Raw genomic sequence first — 26,389 nt, 5'->3', positions numbered from 1 at the left:
ATAATAAAATTGTATATCATTTATAATGTCCACTTTCCAACAAAAAAGTATGTGCTCTGCAAAGAAACAAAGTCTGACCCATATACAGAGGAAAAAAGTAATCAATAGTAACTGTCCCTAAGATGCCCAGATGTTGACCTCACTAGACAGACTTGAACTGTCTATTTGGAATATGTTCAAAAAAACCTAAAGAAAGCCTTGTCTAAAGGACTAAAGGGAAATATGAGAATGATGTCTCAGCAAATAGAGAATATCAATAAAAAGATAGAAATTGTAAAGAAAAAAAAAAAGAAATCCCAGAGTTGAAAAGTATAAAAAGTGAAATCAAAAATTTACTAGAGGGGCTCAATAGCAGATTTGAGCAGGCAGAAGAAAGAAGCAGTGAATTTAAAGATAGGTCAACTGAGATTATTGAGTGTTGAAAACAGAAAGATAAAAGAATGAAGACAAGTGACCAGAGCCTTTGAGACTGTGGAATACCATCAAGTGTACCAATATGTGCGTGAGGGGAGGCCTAGAAGGAAAAGAGACAAAGGAGAATAAAGACTATTTGAAAAGCTAATGGCTGAACGTTTCCAAAATTTAATTAAAAACATTAGTCTGCACATCCAGGAAGTTCAATGAACTCCATGTAGAAGAAACTCAAAGATTTCCATACCAAACAATCAACCTATCCAAAAAAAAAAAAAAAACCACCCTGACTGCAACTAGAGAGAAGTGGCTCATCATATGTAAGGGATACTCAGTAAGATTAACAGCTGATTTCTCATCAGCAGCCATGGAGACCAGAGACAGAGAGATAACATATTCAAAGTGCTGAAAGAAAAAGGCAGCTAAAGAGAAAATAATTGCCAAATTAAGTAACTATAAATGACTGGGATTAATGGTAAGGGTCAAAATGTATTCTGCATTCAGATTTCTTTCTATGAATCCACTTTAAAGAAACTGAAACTGGAAATTGTAAATGATACATTATGGAGTCTATTTTTCTTCTTTAATCGAAAGGTAATTAGTTTAAGGAGCAAAGGATTTATAGCCAAAAGGTCTGCCACTTACTAAATGTGTAACCTTGAACATATTACCTAACTTCTTTAAGCCACAGTTCACTTATCTGTAAAATGGGAATAATGTATTCCTCACTAAGATAATATACAAAAAAAGTCTGTAAATTGTAAAAGGCTGTTCTTCTACCACAGCTTCCATCAGTGTTTTTATTACTGCTACTACCAAAATCACGGATAATGATGGAAAAGCGAACTGTTTTACCCCTACTGTACTGACCTGTTAATTGGTGCCCTGAGAAATCTGGAAATGTAGTGGGAGGAGTGATAAAGATGGTATCCTCTGATGTAACCTACCCTTAATAACTTACTACTGAATGGAAGTTCCAGCTTTGTGCTCACTAACCAGCCCTACACAGTCAGCTAGGCTCTCTATTTCTTCATAATATAAAGGAAAGGACAGTTGAATCAGATTGATAGAATGTATCACTTGCTAAATACTACCACCTCTTTATTATGTACGTGAATACAGGGAACACACTTCCTCTGTATCCTTTTCTTAGGTTGCTTGGTGGCACTGAGTGGGCGAAGGGGCAATGGCCCAGCTTTAGCAGTCCCTGGACAAAGAATTCAGACCTGTTTATCTATGAGCAGATGGGCAGTTGCAACCCTGCTAATAGTCTTGGCAGTACTATTAAATAATAAAAACAAATTAAGTGCCAAAATATTCTTTGTACCAAAAATATTTTTAAATGGCCAACACACATGCAAATCTTCCCAAATTAGCCATCAAATGGAAACAAATCTTGGAATCATATTTTAAATGCAAAAATACATGTGCTTTTACCAACTGGCAGATATACAACCTAAAATATATTCATATGCAGAGACCACATATGCTTAGAGTACAGTTTATTATATATGGCTGGCTAATTTTTTAGGTCCTGTCAAATAATGGATAGGAAAACAAAATGTAATAAAAATATATATAATCTTGACAGTCATTTGAAATGTACCATGTGTTACATGTGGAATGTTTTCCAGTGAAACCAATTTACTTGTTCCCACTTCCCATGACTCAGTACTAGATATTTAGGCTTTCTAAACTATTTTTGGCAACCAAACTTTCTTGGAATAGTCATCTTTCCTTCAAGTTATTCAGTGCAAGCATTAATAACAAATCCTCAGTTATAGATATGTAACTAAAAATCATTCACATCATCTCCTTCAAACCTAAAAGCACAAAATAAAGTTATTTTAAATAGATCACACAAAATAGAGCCCAGATTTATTCCTGAGAATAATTAATTGCTGCCATATGAATCACAATGTGACTGCATTAGATTTTTAGTTTAATTCTGTTACTGCTAGACTAGAGATTAGCTGGGCAATGTCTACCTCTAACTGAAAGGCAAAGGAAGATTAGTGAGCTAATGAAAAGTTTGTTAAAAGTGGGTGTGATTGCAAAGTAATTTGAAAGGAGAGCTCAGTATATAAAACAAAACCTTTTTAGAATAGAAGACTGTAAAAAAGATTATTTTTTCAGCATCTATCTTCATTCATAAATTTTAAAACTATTTATTGAGCATATACCATGTACCTGACTCTGTGCTATGAGTTTATTGGAGAAATAGCTGGAGTTCGTTAAGAATGCTTGTCAGAGAACACACGGAATGCAGCCAGGCCTCAGGAAGGAGCAGTAGGCTACTTTTAGCACCACAGCCATTGTCCCTACCCTCCTAAATGAGGTCTTAATTCCAACACATGCCTCGCTTCCCTCTTTCCTAGTCACTACCCAAACTGTAAGATTTAGCCCCTCTTGCCTAGATACTGATTTGTATCCCTTTGTCCTTCCCTTACCAAAACTCCTTTCTCCTCTACCTCCCAAACCCTTCCACTGAGCCCTCTGGAACACCTGTTCTGTGACTAGTGAACTTCCCTAAACCTCAGCCTCTTCAAGAATTTCCTCTGCCTCTTCACCTTAAATGAAATCCTGCTGTCCCCTGGGACTCTGTACACCACTGTAACCCGCCCTGAGGTGGAAGCAGTTTATTCTCCCACATCGTTTTTACCTCAGGGTCAGGAGATAAGGTGCTCTGCTGCTCCCCTATGCCACTTGCCTGTACTCTTCTCGCCTCCCGTAAAGGCTTCCTGCTTTTTTGAGACTCCTTCCATCCAATTATATCACCCTCACCCCTCTTCGTTGTTGCCATCTGCTATGTATTTGGTCGTCTGCCCTCATTCTCAGAAGTCTTCAGCCGGTGGCTTCCAGCCTTTTCCTTCACTGCCATCAACATCCATGTGAGAGAGCCCCAGCCAAGACCCCAGCTCTCACTCTAGTGACCTCCTGCGCCACTCCGTCTAAGTGCCACACGCAAGCCCTGGAGCCTGTCAGCATCCCAAGCTGCTCCACCTCCTAAATCACTCATTCCAGCATCCTGCTCTTACTCACAGTCTGTCCATCTCTCCAGCCCGCTCATTCGGCAAGCCCCAGTACACTCATTCATTAAACCGTAGAGAAATCCATACTTCTCTGCTTTCTCCCTATCCATCAGCATACTCTGTTTTCACATCCCTTTTCAACCATTTTACCTTCTTAATTCGTCATTTAAAACACCTTCAACACAGTTAACTCCCTCTCCAACTCTCTAGAATAGCCAACTCCATACTCAAGATTTGGATGGCTCACTGATGCCTCCAACTCAGCTTGTCTAAAATTGAACTTACGATCTCCCCTCTTCCACCTGACACCACAAACCTACTCCCCAATGGGACAAATCAATCTTACCCATCCCAGTAAATTACATCAGCACCCATACAGTTGCTTGGGCCAGACACCTGGGGGTCATCCTTAACACCTCCCTCTCCTATATCTAATCAGTCAACAGATTTTTATTCCTCAAGAATCTCCCACATACCACTCCAGTGCCACCGACCATACCATAAGCCATCTACATTTCTAGCACAGATCACTGCCCTAGCCTCCTAATTGTCTGTTCTCATCCGTGCTTGCCCCGTTCTCTTTTAATACATTCTCTACACAGTATCCAGAAACTTTTAAAAACATAAATTTGACTTTAAGCATTGCTTCTTTGCTTAAAACCCTTCAAAGATATCTCATTGACATTAAGATAAAGTCCGAAATCCTTATCAGGGACTAAAATAATTTAGTTTTTATTATCTACATTTCACAAATGAGGGAACTGAGGCCCAGAGTCATTAAATAAGGTGCTCAAGGTCATAGAGCAGTGATTAAGGGTCAGGGCCAGGATTTTATCATAAGTGAATGTAATACCAACAAGAGATTTTTTTTTATGTTGGAGAAATTTTAAAAATAAAGATTATATCTATATGATTTATAAACCTGTGGCTCAATATATATTTCAGTGGACAGTTGACTAAAATTACCTTTAAAATACTAATTGTACTGAGTGTTGTTATCAGCTTTTCTTTTGAGGTTTTGAAGACAAAAGTGTTCTTAACATGGGGGAAAGGATTAATATGTGACTTTTGCAAATGTACTTATAGACATACAATCTTAAACTTTTTAAACAGAAGTTTCATTTATTAATACCCCTTTATTAACCAAGGGAAATAGGGCATATAAAGGAAAATCCTGACAAACACGTAACACATATTTTATGATGTATTTCTATAGTAGTTCTCTATTGTTTTCTAAATTTTGAAAGTAGCCTGGAATGTTCCAATTGAAGTATGTAACCTCAGAACCAGCCTCACACAAAGTTGTGAACTAAATAAAATTTTTCTTTGGCTTTCTTCCAAATCTCTCTTTTTGAACTTTCACAGTTTCTCTTTGCCTAAGCCCCAGTGTTGGTACAGTTTACTTTCATTGCCCTTAAACTACCTAATGGCTTCCCACAATGGTTCCCAGCTTGCATTGCCTTTTATTATGGATTTATTCCAACTGTCTCCTGTACATCAAAACTTGCTAGTACTTTTTTCTTAAGGCCTCACTCTGCTTTCCAGTGTGACGGCCAATTTTCATAAGCTATTATACATGAATTTTCTTTTAATTAATTATTTATTTTTGCCTGCGTTGGGTCTTCGTTGCTGTGCATGGGTTCTCTCTAGTTGCAGGAAGCAGGGGCTACTCTTCATTGTGGTGCGCGGGCTTTTCATTGCGGTGGCTTCTCTTGTTGTGGAACACAGGCTCTAGGCGTGCGGGCTCAGTAGTTGTGGCACACGGGCTCAGTAGTTGTGGTGCACGGGCTTAGTTGTTCCGCGGCATGTGGGATCTTCCCAGACCAGGGCTCAAACCCTTGTCCCCTGCATTGGCAGGCTGATTCTTAACCACTGAGCCACTAGGGAAGTCCCTATTGTACATTAATTTTAATGGAAAACTTCTGGAGACAATACCAGAAACAAGTCTTTTTTTTCACCCTATTTGCTGTGTAACCTCTCTACCAAGAAGATGATTTTTGAACTTTACATTCTGTTAATTTGTTACTAATTAAAAAAAAAAGATAGGTATGTTAAATATGCTTTTCTAAACTCATTTGCCCTCTCCCATGAGATTCTTATGTGTCTCACCCCACTTCCCACATCTTATCCATTTCTACTTATGACTTTCTTAAGCTAAAGGACTGACTTACTGGCAGTCTAGAAAGGAGTTAGGCAAGGAGATGTTCCTTTATCTCTCAAGTAATAGGCAACATACAGGGAAATATTTTAATAGATATGCAGCAGAAAACCATATTGAACTCTGATTACAAGGTTCCTGAACATCCAGGCTCAAGGTTTATTATTTTCTTCCCACAGGTCCAACCCATTGTTAAGACATCTAACAAGCAGGACTCTTATTCACAACCTACCTGATTCTTTTAACAATACCCAAGCTTCAGAAGTGTTCTTTGAGCATGAGAAGGATAAATAATTAGTAACTAACATTTCTTAAGCTTTTATTATGTGGTATTAAATGGAAGGCTTTGTCTCTTTTAATCCTCACAACAATTCATGAGATAGTTCTGTTATTATCCCCTTTTCAGGGATATGAGTACTGATGTTAGAAAAATTAATTTACCCAAGAACTCATAGCTAATGGAACTAGAAATTGAATCCCATTAGGTATAACTCCAAAGTTTATGCTTTAATCTTCTATACTTCTTTGTGGAGAATTTTTAATGTGCCATAGATGGACTGAATCACCCAGGATATGTGTATTTGTTCATTCATGAATTATTCATTCAGCAACTTTTTTTGAACATTCACTGTATACAGTTTGCCAGGTTCTGTGAAAATCCAAAGCTTAGCCAAATGGAAATCATTCCCTCAAGGAATGTGTCTACCAGCGAAAATGTCATGTATAGAAATAACTGTAACATGAGGTGTATAGTGATAAGAGCTATGAAACAGATTCCCATTTTTAAAAACTATTGGAGTTCAGAAAAGGGAAAGCATTTCTCCATCTGGGAGGTGAAAAGGCTCAAAGAAAGGTGGTATTTCATTTGGACCTTGATAGATGGGAAAGATTTAAACATTAGACAGTGAGAAACCAGGGATTCTACGGGTATTTGAGGCTGAGAGACAGTATAGGAACAAAGACCCAGAGAGGGGAAAGTTAGAAAAATGTATGTCATGGAAAGCAAGAAGAGGGAGAATTTCAAGAAATGGTGGCTAAGAGTAGAATTTATGGATATGTCACTTGTCCTTATCACTAACCAAAACATGTGCTCTGTTTCATCACACTGTTAGCCTCTTATGCATATCCATTTTGTGCCCCTTTCGTCCATTTAGCACGTTGCCATACGTGGATGCTCAAGTCCCCATTTAAGGAAAAGAAACTGTTATAGGCGGAGGTAAAATTTATTCCCATTCAAAGATTTAGAATCACTTACTTAGGAAAGGAAGATTAAGGAGAAATCTATTCATTCAGGAAGCTTTTATTAATATCCTGTTATGTTCCAAAAACTGATGCTAATATTTTTAAAAATAATATGCCATTTTTGCCTTAAGGATCACAGAGTCAACTAAAGGAGACAAACATGTAAATAAGGAATGGCGAAATGTAATGACTTCTATGATAGAGGAGTAAGTTAGATATGGAAGTGACACAAGAGAGGCAGTGACCAGTTCTGAGAATGGTCATAATTAGGAAATGCTTCCAAAAGAGGAGACACATCTGAGCCCAGTCCTTTTTTTTTTTTTTAAGACAAATGGGATCAACCCACATGTTCTATTTTGAAGCTTAATTTTTTTTAAGTTAATAATATATCTTGAGTGTCTTTTGTGTTAGTGTATATAGGTATTCCTTATTCATTTTAACGGTTGTACAGATTCCATTCTATAGATCTGCATGTTATATTTAATTCCATATTTGTATCTTTCCAATTTCTTACTAATACAGTACTAAAGTAAACACACATACGTACACACACACACACACACACACACACACACACACACACACACACTTACTTGTATTGGAATATCTGTAAAACAAATTCTTAGATGTATCCTTCCAAGCATTTAATAGATATTGCCAAATTATTCTTCAAAAATAATGGGTAGAGGGCTTCCCTGGTGGCGCAGTGGTTGGGGGTCCGCCTGCCGATGCAGGGGACGCGGGTTCGTGCCCCGGTCTGGGAGGATCCCACATGCCGCGGAGCGGCTGGGCCTGTGAGCCATGGCTGCTGGGCCTGCGCGTCCGGAGCCTGTGCTCCGCAGCGGGAGAGGCCACGACAGTGAGAGGCCCACATACCGCAAAAAAAAAAAAAAAAAAAAAGGAAAAAAAAAAATAATAATGGGTAGAAATGCTTTTCCCACACCTCTACAGAAATTGGAAATGTCAGTCTTTTCAAACTTCCAGATTAATAAATAAAAATACTACATTATTGCTTTAATTTGAACTTATGTAAGTATTAGTGAAGTTGAGTATCTTTGCATGTTTACTGGCTGGTTATATCTTTTCTTCTGTAAATTAATTGCTGTCAGAATCTGGGATTTTACCTTATGCAAGCTAATGTTTTATGGATGCTCACAGAATATATTAGACTTTTGGGTCAGAAACAAAGAGTATTATTGCTCGTGGCACAGCAAACAGTGTGTGCATCATGTTTGCATTGGTTTCTCTTGCCCCCAAGTCCCACAAGGGTGATGCAAAAGGGCCCCCAGGGGGATGCTCTGCATGCAGTAGATAAATGGCACAGCATGGAACATGGAGCTTGTCAAATCAACCTCTTTTAGAGCAAGTCTGCTCTTTGTCCTGGAAAGAAACTTTACCTCATCACTCAAAGATACTTTCTGCAAACAGAACCTGGGAAATGGTCCCTGTTAACAGCTTTCAGGGCCTTGCATCCTTTACATACCTGGCAAGAACATGCAGGGACGTTCAGGGCCTCTTCCAACAACTGCCTTTGCTTGTTTTTCTATATGCTTACTTAATCATTTTCTCATTGATTTGTAAGAGCTCTCTGCTCTCACAACAAGTATTTGTAGATCTGTCATTAACTATTACCTGTTTTATACTAACCTTGCTTTTTATTAATTCTGATGTTATCAGTTGTGAAGTTTGTTTGTTTGTTGTTTCTTTTCCCGTCCGCGGGTTTCATGCCATACACAGAAAAGGCTACCCTATTATGATAAAAATATTAACTGATTTTTTCTCTTATGTTTTCAGTTTTTAACCTTTAATATTTTGATCCTTTTGGAATTTACTTACATATAGGAATGATGTAGGGACCCACTTTGGTTTTACCAAATGGCTAACCAGTTCTTGCAACCTCATTTCCCATCCTTCCCATACTTGTTTGAAATGGTACCTTCATCACATACTAAAATTTATCTGTACTTACATATTATTATTTTTTCTTCTTCTAATCTATTTGTATGTTACTACTCCAACCTTATCTTTTAATTTTAATTAGTGTAGCTTTATAATAGACTTAGCATCTGGTAGAATTTGTTCTCCACTCTTTCTCCTTTATTTAAAAACTTTCTTGACTGTTTCCACATATTATTCTTGAATGAGTCTTTTGAAATAAAGTAGGTAAACAGGATGAATATAACTATGAAAAGAAATCCTAAACTACTGTCCTTTACAACTGTGTCCCCTTTTAAAAGCCTCATTAATGTTATAACTTTTATGAAGATTCAAGTTGCATGTCAACAAATACAGAAACATCATTTCTGTTTGCATCTTCTAAAATCTTCTTTCTTTTAATATAGATTCCTTGTAGTTTGGAATACTGGGATGAACTCCAGAAGGTTTTTGTTGCATTTCGAGAATTTAGTCTGTCTGAAAGCAAAGTTTGTGAACTGCAGTTGCCAGATATCAATCTTGTGAATGACCAGAAGAAACTGGTATCCTCGGATCTTTGGAGAATTGTTTTGAACAGCAGCCAAAATGGAGCTGATGACCAAAGGTAACTCAGTGAACAAAGTGAAAAATGAAATAGTGGCATTATACTAGGAAACAATCGTCAAGTCATCTTATCTGGTGGCCCCTCACTTAGCTATATCGCAGCTCTCTAACAGCTGCATCTGTCTGAACTACAGATGAGAACGAGGAAGCGAGATAGAAGCTGATGTTTCAAAGTCTGTGTACTAAAATTCCTGTGTTTTACTGTGAGCTCTAAGAACCTGTTCCTTAAATATAAAAGGAAAAAAGAGCAAAAAACAAACTTCAAAAAAACCAAAAATCCAGTTATCCTGAGCTAAAAAATTTAGAGGAAAAGAGCCATACACACTTCAATAGACTCTTAATGACACAGTCATCAATATGTGTAAATGTTAACCCTGGGGCATTAAAAGAAACGTCAAGTAAATTGAATTGTCTCCTTCTTTTTGGAGCTACTTCCTTCTTAAGGGGTTTTTAAAAAAACTTTAAAAGACAGACATTAGGAAAACTTGACTAACCAAAATAATTTATACTCGATTTCAGATAGCCAAAGTTTTATTCAGCTCTTGAGTCTATTTGACTATAATGTATCTCTAGAGCTATAGACTTCAGGTATTCTGAATCGTGTCCCCAGAACTTCCTGTTCCACACCTCCTACAGGATATCTGGCTAGTGACAAAACAGGGCCAGATTGTCCCTATTTCCAGTGTTTGCCTGCTTAATACATCCACTAACTTAGAGCAGAGAAAAAATGGCTCCAGCAATTTATTCTTCAAGTGCTCCTTCTAGTTTACATATCCTTATTATGTCTTTCTGTTCATGCTCCCCTAAATGACAAGAAAAAGAAACTAAATCACCATCAATGGAACAGTTTTTTGGGTCATATGATATGTGTACTATGGGCCTGTGCCTATCTTGCTGCCCATCACTTTCAATGTCCTACCTTCTAATTCTCCTGACGAGTTTGCTCTAGCATTATCTTATTCTTTGTATATAATCCACCCCTCTTTTTTCCCCCAAACAACATTTTGACACTAACAAAAAGAAAAAAACATCCACCGTTCCAACACCCTGTGATTGAACCGTTTTCTCTTTTTTGTTACCTTTATTTTTGCCCATCATTGTATGCCTTTACAGGGTTATAATCATAGCACACCATTTTGTATTCTAGTTCCTGTTTTACATTATAGATAGTTGTGAATGCTTTCTCTTTTTGTAATTAATAGTAATATATGTTCATTGAAGAACATCTGGGAAATACAGAAAATAATACCACCCATCGTCATATCACACCGAGATAACCTCTGTTCACATTAGTCTGTAGCATCACAGTCTTTTTCGTTGATTACTTTGTATGCTTAATAATAATATGTTTTTTGCTTTATGATTTCTATTTCTTGGTCATTTGGGCTCTTTAAAAATAATTGCCTTCCCAGTATATTACCTAGTAATGTACAACTGGTGAAAATATATTAAAGAAGTGGGGTCTTGATTTTACCTATATGAAATGCAGCAGTGAAAAGAACACCCATCCTGGGAGGAGTTAGCAGATGGATAGAAAGATTGCCTATTCTAAGCATAGGTTACCTAGTCAGAAACCAGGAAATCTCAGAAAACAGAGCTATGGGTAATGAATTTTTTTAAAATCTGAGTTTCATTATTAGTATCAAGTTAGAAATCATTTCTTGATTCTAATTATCAAAGAATGCATTTTCATCATTGAAAGAAGCATTTTGGACAAGGTTAATTCCTCTGAATCTGAAACATTCATGAAAATCACTTTGTGGTAAGCTTAGCACTGCAGAAATGTGGAACCTTTAGGGAATGGAAATTTATGCAGACAGTCAAATTTAGGCAGTTTTTCACCAAGCTTTCAACATTGTAATCACAGATCTTTTGTCCTCACCTTGGATTTTTCAACTTGCCTAATATTTCACAATTGATCTTGCTTTAAATTGTTTGACATTAAGCATTTTTCAGGTAGAAATTGATATTAGTGAAATTAAATTTAAAGAGCTGGTTTAAAAATCAACATAATAAAACACTATTAAGACATTTTTCAAAGAGAACAGTAAATAAATTTCATCCAGTTTCTTGAAGGAAAACATCAGTGCTTTGATGATATGTCAACATTTCACATGGTTAGATCCAGTATATTCTGTCATGAGAAATCTAAAACTGGATAAAAACCTGACACTTTTATGATTAGAGATTATCGTATCTTAAATAATATTTATGGTTTGAGAAGGATATGCATCAGACTTTTGTACATTACTGGAAGAAAGTTCGTAAAAATAAGTCCCATGAAGCTTAATCTAAAAAATAAAGCATCTTGTCCACAGTTGTCAAAAGTGCAACAGTGTAGGATATTTAGCGGTAATGGCATCGCTGTGTGTATGTAAATAGAAGCACTATTTATTAGGGATTTTCAAGTTAGCAGACCTGGGTTTAAGTCCTGGCTCCATCACCAACTAGCTGTTTGGCCATGAGAAACTGATTTCTACGCTGAGGCCTTAAGGAATGGGTAGGAGCTAACCAGTCTGAGGGGTGGCAGGTAGCCTTCGGTACAAAGGACTGGAGACAAGATTCACTCTCTTAAACCTTGGTCTGTTTATCCCATACAGGCATATTATCTTTAATTCAATCCCCGTGTATCTGTAATAATTATTTTCCACTATCTTTAATTAATGGTTTGCTTGATCATATGAAAATGAATGATGGGTAACTGTTGTTTTTTTCAAGGTAGCATTGGAAGGAGAGTAACTTAAGCTTAGTTTCCACAATAGTATTGAACTTTAGTAGAGTTTTCTTTCTATTTGTGGTGCACTGGACTGAAGCAAGAGATACAGCCTTTAAGCCCTGATCAGGGTATCCATTTCAGCTATTTATTTTTAATCTCAGCATGTATGTATTTGCCCACCCCCACTGCCCACTGCTGAAGCCTAAAAAACCCCTTTTCCCAGTAGGTCCTGACAAGAAACAGACAGCACACTCAGACTGGTTAACGGAGGAGAGTTTACTGTAAAGACTATTTACAAAAGTGTTGACAAGGTGAAGGGATAGGACAGTACCCTAAGGCTAGAAACCATGGGGAACCATCCCACTCTTAGTCCTGAAAGAGCCAGGTAATAGAGCCATTACCAAAACTAACCCAGAATGGGTGGTTGTAGCTGTTTTTGGTGGAGGGACCAACAATGTGCAGAGACGTGGCTAAGAAGGAGCCAGGAGAATATGAGTCCTTCCGCCACTCTCTTCACACCTTCTGATCTCCCTTGGGCACCTTCCACTGGCCGAACCAAAAGACAAGCCAAGGACAAAGCAGCTTGTTGATACAGTCAGGGGCAGAGAAGAGGATGGGGAGGGGTAGAAAGTGGATTTAGAGAGCAAACAAGATAGCCAGCAAGCACACACTGTATTTGGAATTTACAGTTTCTTACCTAGTGATGGGACCTAGGCGGAAAGATGAGAAATGGCTGGTGGGCCCAACTCTCAGGCTTTGGGCCACTCTACTAGGTTCCCTGAGTTTGGTATCAACCAGATGTCTTCTGATGGACCAGAACAACTTTCTACTTTGTTTCCACCTCTTACCCTCACCCCAAATGGCTAACTCCAGAAGTACGTGACTATCTAAAGTCACAAGTTACAGGCAGTTATTGTGTTACACAGTAATAACTGTGAAGAGCTTGATATATATGTCCAGTTAACTTTATGACAAATTGTTTGATGATAATGCTAAGCTGTTTACCTGTGCCGAGTCTTTGGTGGTTTTGTCCATATTGCATGGTCACTTTCTCACAATGTTAAAACGTGAGAGTAGATTGCTTACAAGGACTTTTTATCCCCACCCACAAAACGTTGGTTCATAGAAGGAAGGCATCCTGGAAAAAGAAGTGTGTGGCTCTTTCTTCATGTGATGAAAATGGAAACTCTGTTGAGTTTTTTAGAGCGCAAAATAAAAAAAAATAAAATTTTCTCCTTCTCCCTAAAGATCCTGTAAGTCGCTGTCCACTCATATTTAGTGATCTTTGAGACAGTGGTCCACAGCTTTTTGTGTATGTGAGGAAGAGATGCTTTTTATTTACCAAACCTTCATTCTTGTGTGTATAGCCAGTGCAGGAATCAGAGGAAGAGCATTGTGATGGTAAAGTCCCTGGATCATTTCCTTTCTCCTCACTGGTTGAACTTTCTCCTACCAGACGGTCACTGTGGCCTCTAGATATTGTTTGCCTCCATTTGGCTACTTGGATATGTACTTTTAGATGTACCTAAATTTGCTGGGTACCATTTTTTTTAACCTTTTGACTTTCATAAGCCATTCAGACAACAATCTTGACGTTTGGAACTTCTTTGCCACCTTGTTACAAGGTATTGACAGTAGTTCCCTGTGCTATACAGTAGGTCCTTGTTGCTTATCTATTTTAATTTTTTAAAATTTATTTATTTATTTATTTTTGGCTGTGTTGGGTCTTCGTTGTTGCACATGGGCTCTCTCTAGTTGTGGCAAGTGGGGGCTACTCTTCGTTGCGGTGAATGGGCTTCTCATCGCGGTGGCTTCTCTTGTTGCAGAGCACGGGCTCTAGGCGCACGGACTTCAGTAGTTGCAGCACGCGGGCTCAGTAGTTGTGGCTCTCAGGCTCTAGAGCACAGGCTCAGTAGTTGTGGCGCACGGGCTTAGTTGCTCCAGCATGTGGGATCTTCCCGGACCAGGGCTCGAACCCATGTCCCCTAAATTGGCAGGCGGATTCTTAACCACTGCGCCACCAGGGAAGCCCTGCTTATCTATTTTATATGTAGTAGTTTGTATCTACTAATCCCAAACTCTTAATTTATCCCTTCCCCAACCCATCCCCCACTATCCCTCTTGGTAACCGTAAGTTTGTTTTCTATTTCTGTGAGTCTATTTCTGTTTTGTAAATAAGTTCATTTATATCATTTTTTTTTAGATTCCACATATAAGTGATATATGATTTGTCCTTGTCTGGCTGACTTACTTCACTTAATATGATAATCTCTAGCTACATCCATGTTGCTGCAAATGGCATTATTTCACTCATTTTTATGGCTGAGTAATATCCCATTGTGTATATATACTACATCTTCTTTATCCATTCATCTGTTGATGGAATTTTTTAAATAAAATAGAAACTATCAATGTGAAAAGGACAAATACTATATAATTCCACTTATATGAGATACCAAGACTAGTCAAATTTATAAAGACAAAAGTAGAATGGTGATTGCCAGGAGATGAGGAAGAGGAAAATTGTTTAATGGGTATGGACTTTCAGTTTGGGAAGATGAAAAAATTCTGAAGATGGACGATGATGTTAGTTGCACAACAATGTGAATGTACTTAATGCCACTGAACTGTACACTTGTAACTGGTTAAAACAGTGAATTTTAAGTTATGTGTATTTTACCACAATTTAAAAAATATTTTCAGTAACCTCCCCCCTGCCATTTTATAGCTGTACGAGGTTACAACAGAGGTGTATTTCTTACTTGCAGTTAGAGTTAAAACATTCCCCAAAAAAGACAGATCTAAGGTGGAGAGAACATGGTGCATCGTCCCTTGTCTTCTCTCCTCCATGCGGTGCTCTCCCAGGATGGACAGGACAATGTTTTTGCAGTAGGCAGTGGAGAGTTTAGGTGAACCAATGTTGAGAAACAGTGCCACACTGGGATGAATGACAATGTGATATTGTCAGATCCCTCTTGGGAGCTAAAGGTAATCACCAGCAACTAACATTAAACTAAGTAACCAGTACGGTACCCTGTTTGCCAACCAGGAAAAGAGGGATGAGATTTTTTTTTCTCTTATGGAGTGATAGACATTATGCTAAGCAGTTTCTATGTAGTACCTCCTTTAATACTCAAAAAGTAAGTCCAATTACTATACTTACTTTACAGATGAGAAAACAGATTTAGCTAGATGAAATAATTTGCCCATGATTACAGTGTAAGTGGAAGCAGTGCAAGCATTTTCATCTCGGTTTTCTTACCTCAATCATTCTTTTCTTAATCTCTATGCTATATTATAAAACTCTTATTACCACAGAGGGATACAGAGAAAAGCCCAAGGCTTTATCAATCAAGTCAGATCATTGTTGGATACCTGCAGAGCTATAGGGGTGACATCCAGGGGTGAATCTTTAAGGATTATGCCTGGGTCCCTGCAGTGCCTATGGATCAATCAAGATCTAAACTTACTAAAACACTCCTTGTTTAAAGGAGTTGATACCCTTCTATGGGTCACCCAGGACAGTTAATAAGTCCCTTTGGCTAAAATGAAGGTATGGATATATAAAACTCCTGCCATACTTTCTACTCTTTAGAATATTTCCTCTATTCTAAAAATTTGAATTTCCATTAGGAACTTATTGATATTTGAACTAACTACTGAATCTTGTGTTCTATGTATTACTATTTGAAAGGTTTTGCTCCTTGGAGCCATCTTTACTTTTCCTTTTCTGATTATTACACATCGCATGAATTATGTTTTTCCTTTTGATATCTGGATCAGATCGAAGTCCATTGTACTTAATTAAGGAAATGATATAAATGTAGTTGCTGTAAGTGTCCCTAGCAGGGTCATTGTTCTCATTTTTATGACTGTTTAGCTCTATCATAGTTAGATATTTTTAATCCTTATGTAAAAGGTAAACATGCATATGTACTTTTATAGTGTATAGTGATGATCAAATTAAGTTGAGTATCAAAAACTATAAATTTACTGATTCAAAATATAAAGCATTTCATGTGCATATACCATATTAATTTTGTGTTTAACACATTTTAATTTTGATATAACTCCAATTTTTAAATAAAACTCTAACTTTTTAAATATAGATTAATCTAGTAACATTTTAGTCAGGATTTCAAGATGGAAAGAGTGCTGACCACTTGAATATATACGTTAGGAGTTACTGTATAGACCTCAAAATATCTTTTAACCATTGATTTGTACATTTAATTTAGGAAAAGTGAAAAATCAATTTGTTATAAATAAAGATTTTGACACGCACTTATTTGTGATATCTTAGCAACCTTTTTCAACATGTTACAGAATTTGCTACTCTCAAGAGAGAGAAAAGTAAATCTTGGAAAATCTCAAGAGTGCCAAAAATTGCAGTTGACAGAGAAATTCTTCAGATAAACACCTCAAATTTTGTACTTACTGTTTTAAAACTGATCTCAAAGTACTCTCACCTGGATTTTTAATATTTTGACTAACGCTATACCCTATTTTTAACAACTTCTTGAAGTATTATAAGGGAGAGATTTCATATGTGTAAAACACACGTACAGGGCTTCCCTGGTGGCTCAGTGGTTGAGAGTCCACCTGGCAATGCAGGGGACGCGGGTTCGTGTCCCGGTTCGGGAAGATCCCACATGCCGCGGAGCTGCTGGGCCCGTGAGCCATGGCCGCTGAGCCTGCACATCCGGAGCCTGTGCTCCGCAATGGGAGAGGCCACAACAGTGAGAGGCCCGTGTACCGCAAAAAAAAAAAAAAAAAAAAGTATCTCCTTTCTAAAACACACGTACAACTAATACAGTTTGGTCTTTCTGAATAAATATAAGTTTTAATTTTACCTTGCCAATGAGATCTTTTTTTAACTTTAATTTTTTTAATTGAAGTATAGTTGATTTACCATGTTGTGTTAGTTTCTGGTGTATAGCAAAGTGAGTCAGTTATAAAATGTGTTTTTGTGTATATATATATATATATATATATATATATATATATATATATATACACACACACATATATATACACACACACACATACACATACATACACACATGTTTTCATATTCTTTTCCAGTATAGGTTATTACAAGATATTGAATATAGCTCCCTGTGCTATACAGTAGGACCTTGTCGTTTATTTTAAATGAGATCTTTATTTGTAACTCCACAGATAAATTCCTAGAAAGCTATTTGGATTAGTATACCCATTTATAGAAGTTTTAAAAATATACCTAGCTGCATTTTCATGCATAACATTTCATCAGAAACATAGTGCCCCAGAGTTGTGTTTTCTTTGCATGCAGTGGAGTTTTTCTAACATTGCGGTAAATACCACCACATAACTATAAACACCTTGAAGTTAAATATTCAGTAAACCTAGCTTTCATTTTCACCAGCCTTTTTACAACCTCTTTCAAAACTCAGCTGAAGATTCACACTCTGCAAATCCCACATGATTCACCCTGTGCCATTCTGACTTCCTCTTGTATTTCCACTCTGGCAGCACTTCCAACTTGCCTATTCCTTGTTGGTTGTTCTGCTTTATAATGTTTGTAAACATCTACATATTTTATATCGCCAGTTAGACTGGGAATTCTTTGAAAACCAAGGATTTATTTCTTCAGTTTTTCTTGTCATAGTTCTCCCTAGGATACTATAAACCATTGTTTCTTCTCTAGGCTCCTCATGGATTTGGGAGCCAGGCTACCGTAGCTGTAGAGCAAATTTCAGATTTGGAAAGAAGAGGGTGGAAGACGGTAAGGGGGAATAGGGCAGCATCTATTTAGTGATCCACAATTAGCAGAATGCACCTTGGCCCCTCCCAATCCCCAGGTCTCATGCTTCTACTAGCATTGAGGGGAGGCAGCTAGGCTGCATGTTTCCCATGCACACCAGCAGCCGCTATGTACAAATTTCTTCCCTCCTACAGATGCCTTCACTATTTATTTTAATTGACTTTTACTGGTATAAAATGGTGTTGGGAGGATGGACAAGTAGAGGACACATGTGGTGTAATTGTCCATGGAGCCTTGGTTCTTCTGGACATGGTCATAACTTTTATGGCACCTAATACAGTATGCAGTAGGTATTCAATACAGAGTATTGGCTAACTCATATGGGAATATGGATGTGGATGACCTGGAGAAGTAAAACAAAAGAAAGATTTATGATGACACTGAAAATATTGGGTTTTTTGAACAGCAGAGTCATACTCTGAATTGTGTTGGTCTTAACTTACGGACAACTTGTTCTCATATTAGTTTAAGTGAAATGTGGATGGAAGAAAATTGGGTTGGAGGTCAACATGGCCTGGGGTTTCAGGAATCCTTCAAAATTTTTCTGCTAATAACTCATAGAGAATAATCAGCAAGAACTTAATTTTTTTAATTAATTTATTTAATTTATTTATTTTTGGCTGCATTGGGTCTTCATTGCTGTGCACGGGCTTTCTCTAGCTGTGGCGAGTGGGGGCTACTCTTTGTTGTGGTGCATGGGCTTCTCATTGCGGTGGCTTCTCTTGTTGTGGAGCACAGGCTGTAGGCACATGGGCTTCAGTAATTGTGGCTCCTGGACTCTAGAGTGCAGGCTCAGTAGTTGTGGCACACAGGCTTACTTGCTCTGTCACATGTGGGATCTTCCTGGACCAGGGCTCGAACCCGTGTCGCCTGCATTGGCAGGCAGATTCTTAACCACTGCACCACCAGGGAAGCCTCAGAACTTAATTTTTTAAAACGACTTGTTTATGTGAGCAAATATGGAAGATTTGATGAGAACATTGACTATAGGATTATGGGAGTTAGCTTTAAAAACCCCTATAGAAAGACATTTCATTTATATGATGTTGGGAAATTTAGGTTATTGAACTTATTTTATTAATTATCTCCCACAGCTCTGCAAGTGAATCTGGTTCTCAAAGCACTTGTGACCAACTTGTAACTCCAACAGCCCTGGCTGCCTGTACCAGAGTTGACTCCTGTTTTACGCCATGGTTTGTCCCATCTCTTGGCGTTTCCTTCCAGTTTGCTCACCTGGAGTTCCATTTTTGTCATCACCTTGATCAACTAGGCACAGGTACTCTATTTTAGCATCAGAATAACATTCACTTAATACTTACTGTTTTATCCCCGCACAAAACTCCTTCCCTACTGACCACCACTCACAAGGTGGAGGAAACTTTTAGAAGCAGCATTCATCTCCTCTAACAGTAAGCACCAGCAAAGTTATTCTGAAGTTGATTTCATATGATAGGTGTCCCCCTTACATTTGAACCATCTTATGGACCTGTTATATAGGATACCAGTTATATTGAATTGCCATGATTTTGCACACTTCCTAATGAGAATTTTCAAGGAAGTTACAAAAATTGCAGGTTTTACTGTTACTCCAATTATGATCTTTTTGAAAGAAATACATCTGTTTTTTTCCTATCTTATGAGCCATTACATGAATGGCATATAGTTTCCAAAAGTACTTGATATTACCTTATCTCGAAAGTACAAAAACCTTCTACAAAAAATGGGCAAATTCTCCAATAATTTAAAAGACTAGCATTTTTACAAGTTTATAAGGTAGAAGAATAAGTTTTTCCACACACCAAAAGTGGCCTTTTATAAGTTTGCTCATGTTCATGAATAATTATTCCTAAAAGCCTGTACCAAACCTTTTCTACTTAATACATTTTGATTCTGGTATTAGGTTTTCAACCTACATGTAATGGAAAAATGAAAAAAATCAGATTAAAACTAAACACAGCTGCTGTTAAGCATCTTGCCTTTTCAGCAAAAATGGAGTTTAACCTGTATTTTCTAACTCTGTTTGGGTCATGTTTTTGGTTTTGAGATTTGATGGTAGATACAGAGCACTTCTATGAAATGCTTCTTAAATATTTACCTCCTCTTCATTTTATTTGTTGTCTTTTGTGATCAAATTTTTATCTGTGCATGTAACCTTTGTAAAGAGACCTGCTGATTGAACAAAACAGTTTTGTTTGCAAATATCAAATGGTAATTCAAATGTTATATTATCTTCAAGAGAATATTTGAATTTATTAACCAGCAAATATTGCATTCAGTAACCAAGAAATGAATAATTTAAATGTCATCTCTTTATTTCCATAAAGCGTTGGCTCATCTCAACTGCTGTTTTTCTTGTTTGTTTTCTCAACAGCTCCACCGCAATACCTACAGCCATTTATTTCTGATAAAAATGTGCCATCTGAACTAGAATACATGATTATTTCCTTCAAAGAACCACACATGTATCTTCGACAATGGAACAATAGTTCTGTCTGTCAGGAGATGCAGTTCTCAGCTCAAGCAGACTGTAAACTTCTAGAGTGCAGAAATGTTACAATGCAAAGCATGGTGAAACCCTTCAGCATCTTTGGACAGATTGCAGTTTCCAGCAATGCAGTAGAAAAGCTGATTGATTGCTCTATCAACGTTGACTCAATATTTGTAAACTTTGGGCAACATGTAGTTCATTCTCTAAACACTGCAATACAAGCTTGGCAACAGGTATGTATATTCTAGAACAGTTTACAGTTTGTCTGTGTGTGATCTTTTACTAGGCACTTTATGTTATCACTTCTAATAGTAAATTAAGCACAAACAAAAATGTGAGAGAATGAAGAATTTGATGGGCACCATAATATTTGGGGCCTCCTCTGTTTTGGCAAAGTGATGCATGTTATTTTTAAAACCTTTGGAGAACATGGGTTCTCTACACATGCATCAGAGATGATGCCCACATTTTTGTGACTAATGTACCACATCTGTGTGGAAAGTAACACATTCCCAGAAATTTTTTCCAAGTATTATGGCTTTAGTTTGCCAAAGCTCAACTTGGTATGTATCACATTGTCGAAGCAGCCATTGCAGAAATGAAGAACCTGTGTGAGGCTTCCTGATATAAGCAGTTCATCTTTTCAAAGAGAAAAGGCAGTGAGAGGAAATTATGTGAACATAGTATAATTTAATTTTAGTCTTTCTCCCATTATCATTCTGCCATTTTGATTCACTAAAAAAGCACTCGATAATAGATTTTGTAACCAGCTAAAGACTCTTGATAATAATTTTTTACTTTTACCTTTTGTCAGAAATTATCCATATCGAAAAAGAGTTAGAATATACGTCTGTTTTGAATGACATATTTAAAATGGGGAACCTGCCCACGTCCACTAACATGAAACTAATTTCACAGAATATTTGGATAATATTGATAATATGCTCAGTGATTTAATAACAAATCACCTCTGCTTCCCTTACTGATTTTCAGTATAATATTGCATTTCAATAAAGCTTGTGTTATTTAAGCTGAGACATTTCCCCACATTTTGTATGTTACAGGTATTTGTGCAGACTAACTCCCCAAGAGAAATGGTCCTTCACTCCACCCTGACCTCATGTGGGGATGGGGCAGTGGTGGGGGGGAGGGGCTTGAGTTCTAGAATTTTTATGGGAATGAACTCTTTTCTTTATATGCATGAAGACCTATACAAGACTAAGGAATTAATTACCTAACATGGCACTACAATAGCAAAGGGAAAGAAGATAACACATCTGTTTCATATTTTAAAATTCTTTTTTAAGGGCATTCCATGGTTTTCTTGCTGCAGAGGACATGCGTAAAATAAGAGCTAGTGTGATCTAAATCTTTGCAGCTGGTTCGAATAGCGAGGTGAAAAAAACCTCCGTGGCTCCAATTTCTGTTTTTTGTCATATTTTGAACAATGCATTTAATAAAAAACAAACCTAGAAAATATAAAAGAGTCATTGATAGAGCATTTAATCCCAGGATATTTTTGTCTTGGTATCAGGACCATTGTAAGAGGACTCATGTGTAGCAACTACTGCAAAATGGCCCTCAGAAATATCAGTTTCCTCCCAGGGTAAAAATATTCTCTTAGACACAGCTATACATATAAATAAAATACGGTGCATAAATATTTAAATGTTTTAAACCACATCAGAGTGTGAATGACTGACTGGCTAACACAGTGCCTTGAAGGAATATTCTGAGTTTTTTTAAAAATGGAATTGTATATTTGATTAAGTAGAGCCATATGTCACGTAGCATATCGCTGACAGGTACATTCTGTGAATAGTTGGTTCTGATTTATACAGGGATTTGGCAATGTTAACATGAGCCACAAGAGGATATACTTCTGTAATTGTTGCTATAATTTTCTTGTTTCCTCCCATGTCAAGCGTACTTGCCACCAAGTTTTAATGTGGTAGGCATCTCTAACCCTGTGTATTCTAAAGTAAATACAAAAATGCACTACTTTGAAATTACAGGACATTTGACATTGAAATGGGCTTATAGAGGGGTTATTAAGTTCATTGTTTCTAAGATGTTCTGAATGTGGTTTATCCCCTTTAGAGGGGAAACTTAGTTACCCAAGCTTGGATTTTATTATGTATATAATGCTCATATACAGTATAATTATTGCCAATGAAAAACGTGAACTTAACAAGCTGGGTAAGCAATTTGAGTTTTCCACATACTTTTTATCGGGTTCGTATCTGAGACAAGTCATTTGTATCCAGTGTGGATGGACCAGACAGTTGAAGCATGAAACAATTTGGCCTTTCACCTTTAGGTCACAGTTCAAGATTAACAGAAGCCTTCATCAGTGTCTGATTTCTCTGGCTGTAGTTTTTTTTTTCTCTTTTGTAAATGATTAATGTTTTGTGAAACCAGATTAAGGACCCAAAATGCCACTTGCAGTTTGCTTTATATTTCCATGTCACATTCCCACATTTGGACCAAATAGGATTTAAAGGAGATTTTTATTTAAAAATCAAGGTTGTGCTCATGTATCTTATCTTACACCATAATGATATCTCTCTTTAATTGCCTGTATAACAGTCCAGCACAAATCTTAAATGTAAATAAGCCATCTCTTAATTATGAAAGCATTCTGAGGTTGCGCTTTTATATGATGTCACATACAATATGTACAAATTTTTTTATAATATACTAGAATTTAAACATTCCAAGAAACGCTTAAACTTATTACAGTTTTAATGAACTCCACAGATGAAGGAGCAGTAGAGAAACAGTTCCCTGAGGACTTTGAGTATTCTTTAGAAAAATGTAAACAAGCCCCTTGTGTTCTTTCATTTACATTTTTTCCTAAAACCCTCATCATTTATTAAAGGTCAGTTTTTAGAGATGAGGAAAGTAATATGATTTTTTTCTACCCAAGCCCCATCTGGTAACTTAACCTCTGTGTAACCAGCAGATTGATCCCAATTCATTATGAAAATTGAATTTCAGTCTCAGGATGTCTATCTAAGTGGGAGTTGGAATCATATCCCTTTCTTCATGTTTGTCCTGTTGGACCTAACGGAGAGAAAAATGTTTACAAGGAGAGCAGTTTATGTTGATTATATAACGCTAAACGGAAAAATCTCATCAAAACTAATTGTACACTGTGACTCCAGTTTAATTAAAGGTTTACAAACCTTTAAATATATAAGATATATAAGATAGGATTAGATCGGATAGACTAGAATAGGAACAGGCAGGACACTCAGAAGTGAAAAATTGCTGGAAAAAAAAATTCTCCAAAATGTTCACAGCAGTTATCCCTGAGTATAAAATTAGAGACTTTGTTTTTAAAAATCAGTACTTTCTGTATTTTCTAATTTTTATACTGGGAACATATATTACACTTGTAATTTTAAAAGTTAAATTTACTCATGTTTGTTTCATAAGTGTTTATTGAGTACTTATGTGTCAGGCATTATGCTGACTACAGGAGCAAAAGTTGTAACTAACAAAGACCTGGTTCCTGCCCTTTTGCAGCATAGAGTCTAATGATGGAGACAACAATGACCCATAATCATGCAAATAATTACTCAGTCCCAATAGGGATCAGTGCTTTTAAGGCAAAATACATAGTGTTGTGTGAGCATAAAATAGAGGGACCTAAGGTGATCTGGGAGGATCCCAGGAGGCTACTTTACTCTGAGGGCATGACCTGAAAACAGGAACCTGAAAGCTGAGTTGGAAGAAATTAGTCAAGCAAGGAGGAAAAGAGGTCCAAGCAGAAGAAAGGCACTGAGGCAGGAAGGAATTTGATGTGTTGGATGAATTGAAAGGAGGCCAGTGCAGCGTTGGAGCGGCTGAAAAGGGCTGGTGGAGCTGGGGTCTAGCAGGCAAACGGAGAGTGGTTCAAGATGCAGCAGGGGCCAGATCAGGCAGGACGCCTAAAACCCACGGGCCGTCCAGTTTTGAAATCATAGCTCATGATTAAAAGCCACAGCAAAAAGTAATATGGTAGGCGGCAGATAATTACTGGTTATAACTGCTTCAGTCTCACTTAGCCAGAGACTCCTTTTATGATTCCTGTGGTTGTCAGGCAAGGTTCCACTCCATGAGAATAGAGAGGTTTGGTGAGAATAGATGGATGATAGAGCGAACGCTTTAGGAGACCCTCAGGGGTATCTAGAAGAATGAGGTATTTCAGGGCCTCTTCACCGACTGCAGCTGTAGAGCTCTGCCTGCCCACTTTAGGGGCCTTCTGGATGATTAGGAAGGGATTGTACCTCCCAAGAAAATGTTCTCATGAGGTTCTAGATCAGGTCTTGGTCCAGGCTGGATTCCAGGTGTGTTCATCCATAGACTCCTTGGCTTCAGGCCATGTAGTCACTTAAATTTCTATGCTCATGAGTGGTATATCCCTTTTTACTCTCCCTCCCCTCAGTAAAATGGCAAATGACAGAGTGTGGCATTGTGACATTATTTAGATCCACAACCAGGAAATAGAAGCCAACTGGAGAAGCATCAGTTACATATTACCTCCTATTGTCTGCAGATTCAGTGGCTAGTTAAGATATTTTTCTTGCATTCTCAAGTTAACCATTTATTTAGCTATTCTTTTCATTTACCAAAGGTATGTTTATTATTTTTTAAGCCATAAGCTAACCAAAGTGATAAAAGAGTAAGCACAGAAATGCTCTATCACATTGCCAGTGCTTCGATATAACAGCAACCAGTGGAGATACCATTAAGTTGAGAAGGAGGTACCAACACAGGAACGTATTACTAATTTGCTGAACCTTAGTAGATTAATGGAAGACATTTGCTGATTGATTATTAGCTGAAACAGACACCAACAACTGTTTTTCAACTAACGTTTTTTGCCTTGAAAACTGCAGCTTGGCTTATACTGACTCTGAAGTTGATCTGTTTTGTGTGTTCAGCCTCTTAACAATAGCGGGAAAGTTATGGTTTTATTTACATCTCTCCCTGAGCAGATTTACACACACACATCCACCCTCCCCCTCAAGGGAACTGGGGATGTATTACCTAAATGATCCTTACTTTCTGTAGGGTACAAACTGTGGCTTTGGTAATTGGTCTTGATTGTCAAGTTGAGAAGGCCAGGAACATGGTAATTCTAGCCTGTGGTACTCTGCTCAAAAACGTGCGCTACCCAGTACGGCATTCTTTGTAGCATGTTAATTCATTTAAAAATGTTAAAAGTTTGAAGGATCTCATTGTTCTTTTACTCTTCTGTGTGTATGATTTATTTTGCAGGAATATAAATCAAAACATATTCTTGGAACATTTAAGATCTCTTTAAGGTATTTTTTGTGCTTATCCTGGAAGTATAGAATACTTTGTATACCAGAGCTAATGACAACAGATCTTTTAGTATTTCTGTGTTGTAACAATCGCCACTGGGCAGACAGCTGCCAAACATCTTGCAATTAATCTGATGCACATTGGCTTTCGTATTCTTTTTCTTTCAGAATAAATGCCCTGAGGTAGAGGAGTTGGTCTTCAGCCATTTTGTGATCTGTAATGACACACAGGAGACACTGCGGTTTGGCCAGGTGGATACTGATGAAAATATTCTGCTGGCCAGTCTCCATAGTCACCAGTACAGCTGGCGCTCTCACAAATCCCCACAGGTATTTGAGAAACAGCCTTACAAACACAGCAATTTTTAAGGTTGCGGATTCATTTCTTCTGCATTTGTGTGCCTGTGTCTAGTTATTTCCCTTTTTAAGTCTCCCACGGGGTCGCACAGTATGGCTACATCTGACAGAAACCCAGAAATGTTTAGAGGAGGGAGCACAGTGTACCCATGCTCCTCTTGGAGTGGACGTTCTCTTGTTCAGCATAGGTGCTCTTGAGGGAGCCTGGTGTGGTGATTATGAGGTTGAACTGTAGAGCCAGAGTACGTCAGCTTGGATCCTGGCTCTGAATTACCTCGCTTTGCTTTCATACTTCAGTTTTCTCATGTGTAAATTGGGGATAATAA

General features: G+C 37.5%; 1 protein-coding gene across 8 annotated transcripts in view; it reads left to right on the top strand.

Annotated features, from left to right (window-relative positions):
- VPS13B (vacuolar protein sorting 13 homolog B) overlaps positions 1-26,389 on the top strand; it is a 798,169-nt gene that overhangs the window by 682,874 nt on the left and 88,906 nt on the right. For all 8 annotated transcript variants that reach the window (XM_067711645.1, XM_067711646.1, XM_067711647.1 and 5 more), the window contains exons 40-43: positions 9,186-9,382; positions 18,998-19,179; positions 20,275-20,624; positions 25,875-26,036. In XM_067711645.1, coding sequence (XP_067567746.1) covers positions 9,186-9,382; positions 18,998-19,179; positions 20,275-20,624; positions 25,875-26,036 — 891 coding nt within the window. The remainder of the gene's footprint in view (positions 1-9,185; positions 9,383-18,997; positions 19,180-20,274; positions 20,625-25,874; positions 26,037-26,389) is intronic.

This window comes from Pseudorca crassidens, chromosome 17 (assembly GCF_039906515.1).
Source record: "Pseudorca crassidens isolate mPseCra1 chromosome 17, mPseCra1.hap1, whole genome shotgun sequence".
NCBI classification, from domain to species: domain Eukaryota; kingdom Metazoa; phylum Chordata; class Mammalia; order Artiodactyla; family Delphinidae; genus Pseudorca; species Pseudorca crassidens.
This window is presented reverse-complemented; position numbering and strand designations above follow the sequence as displayed.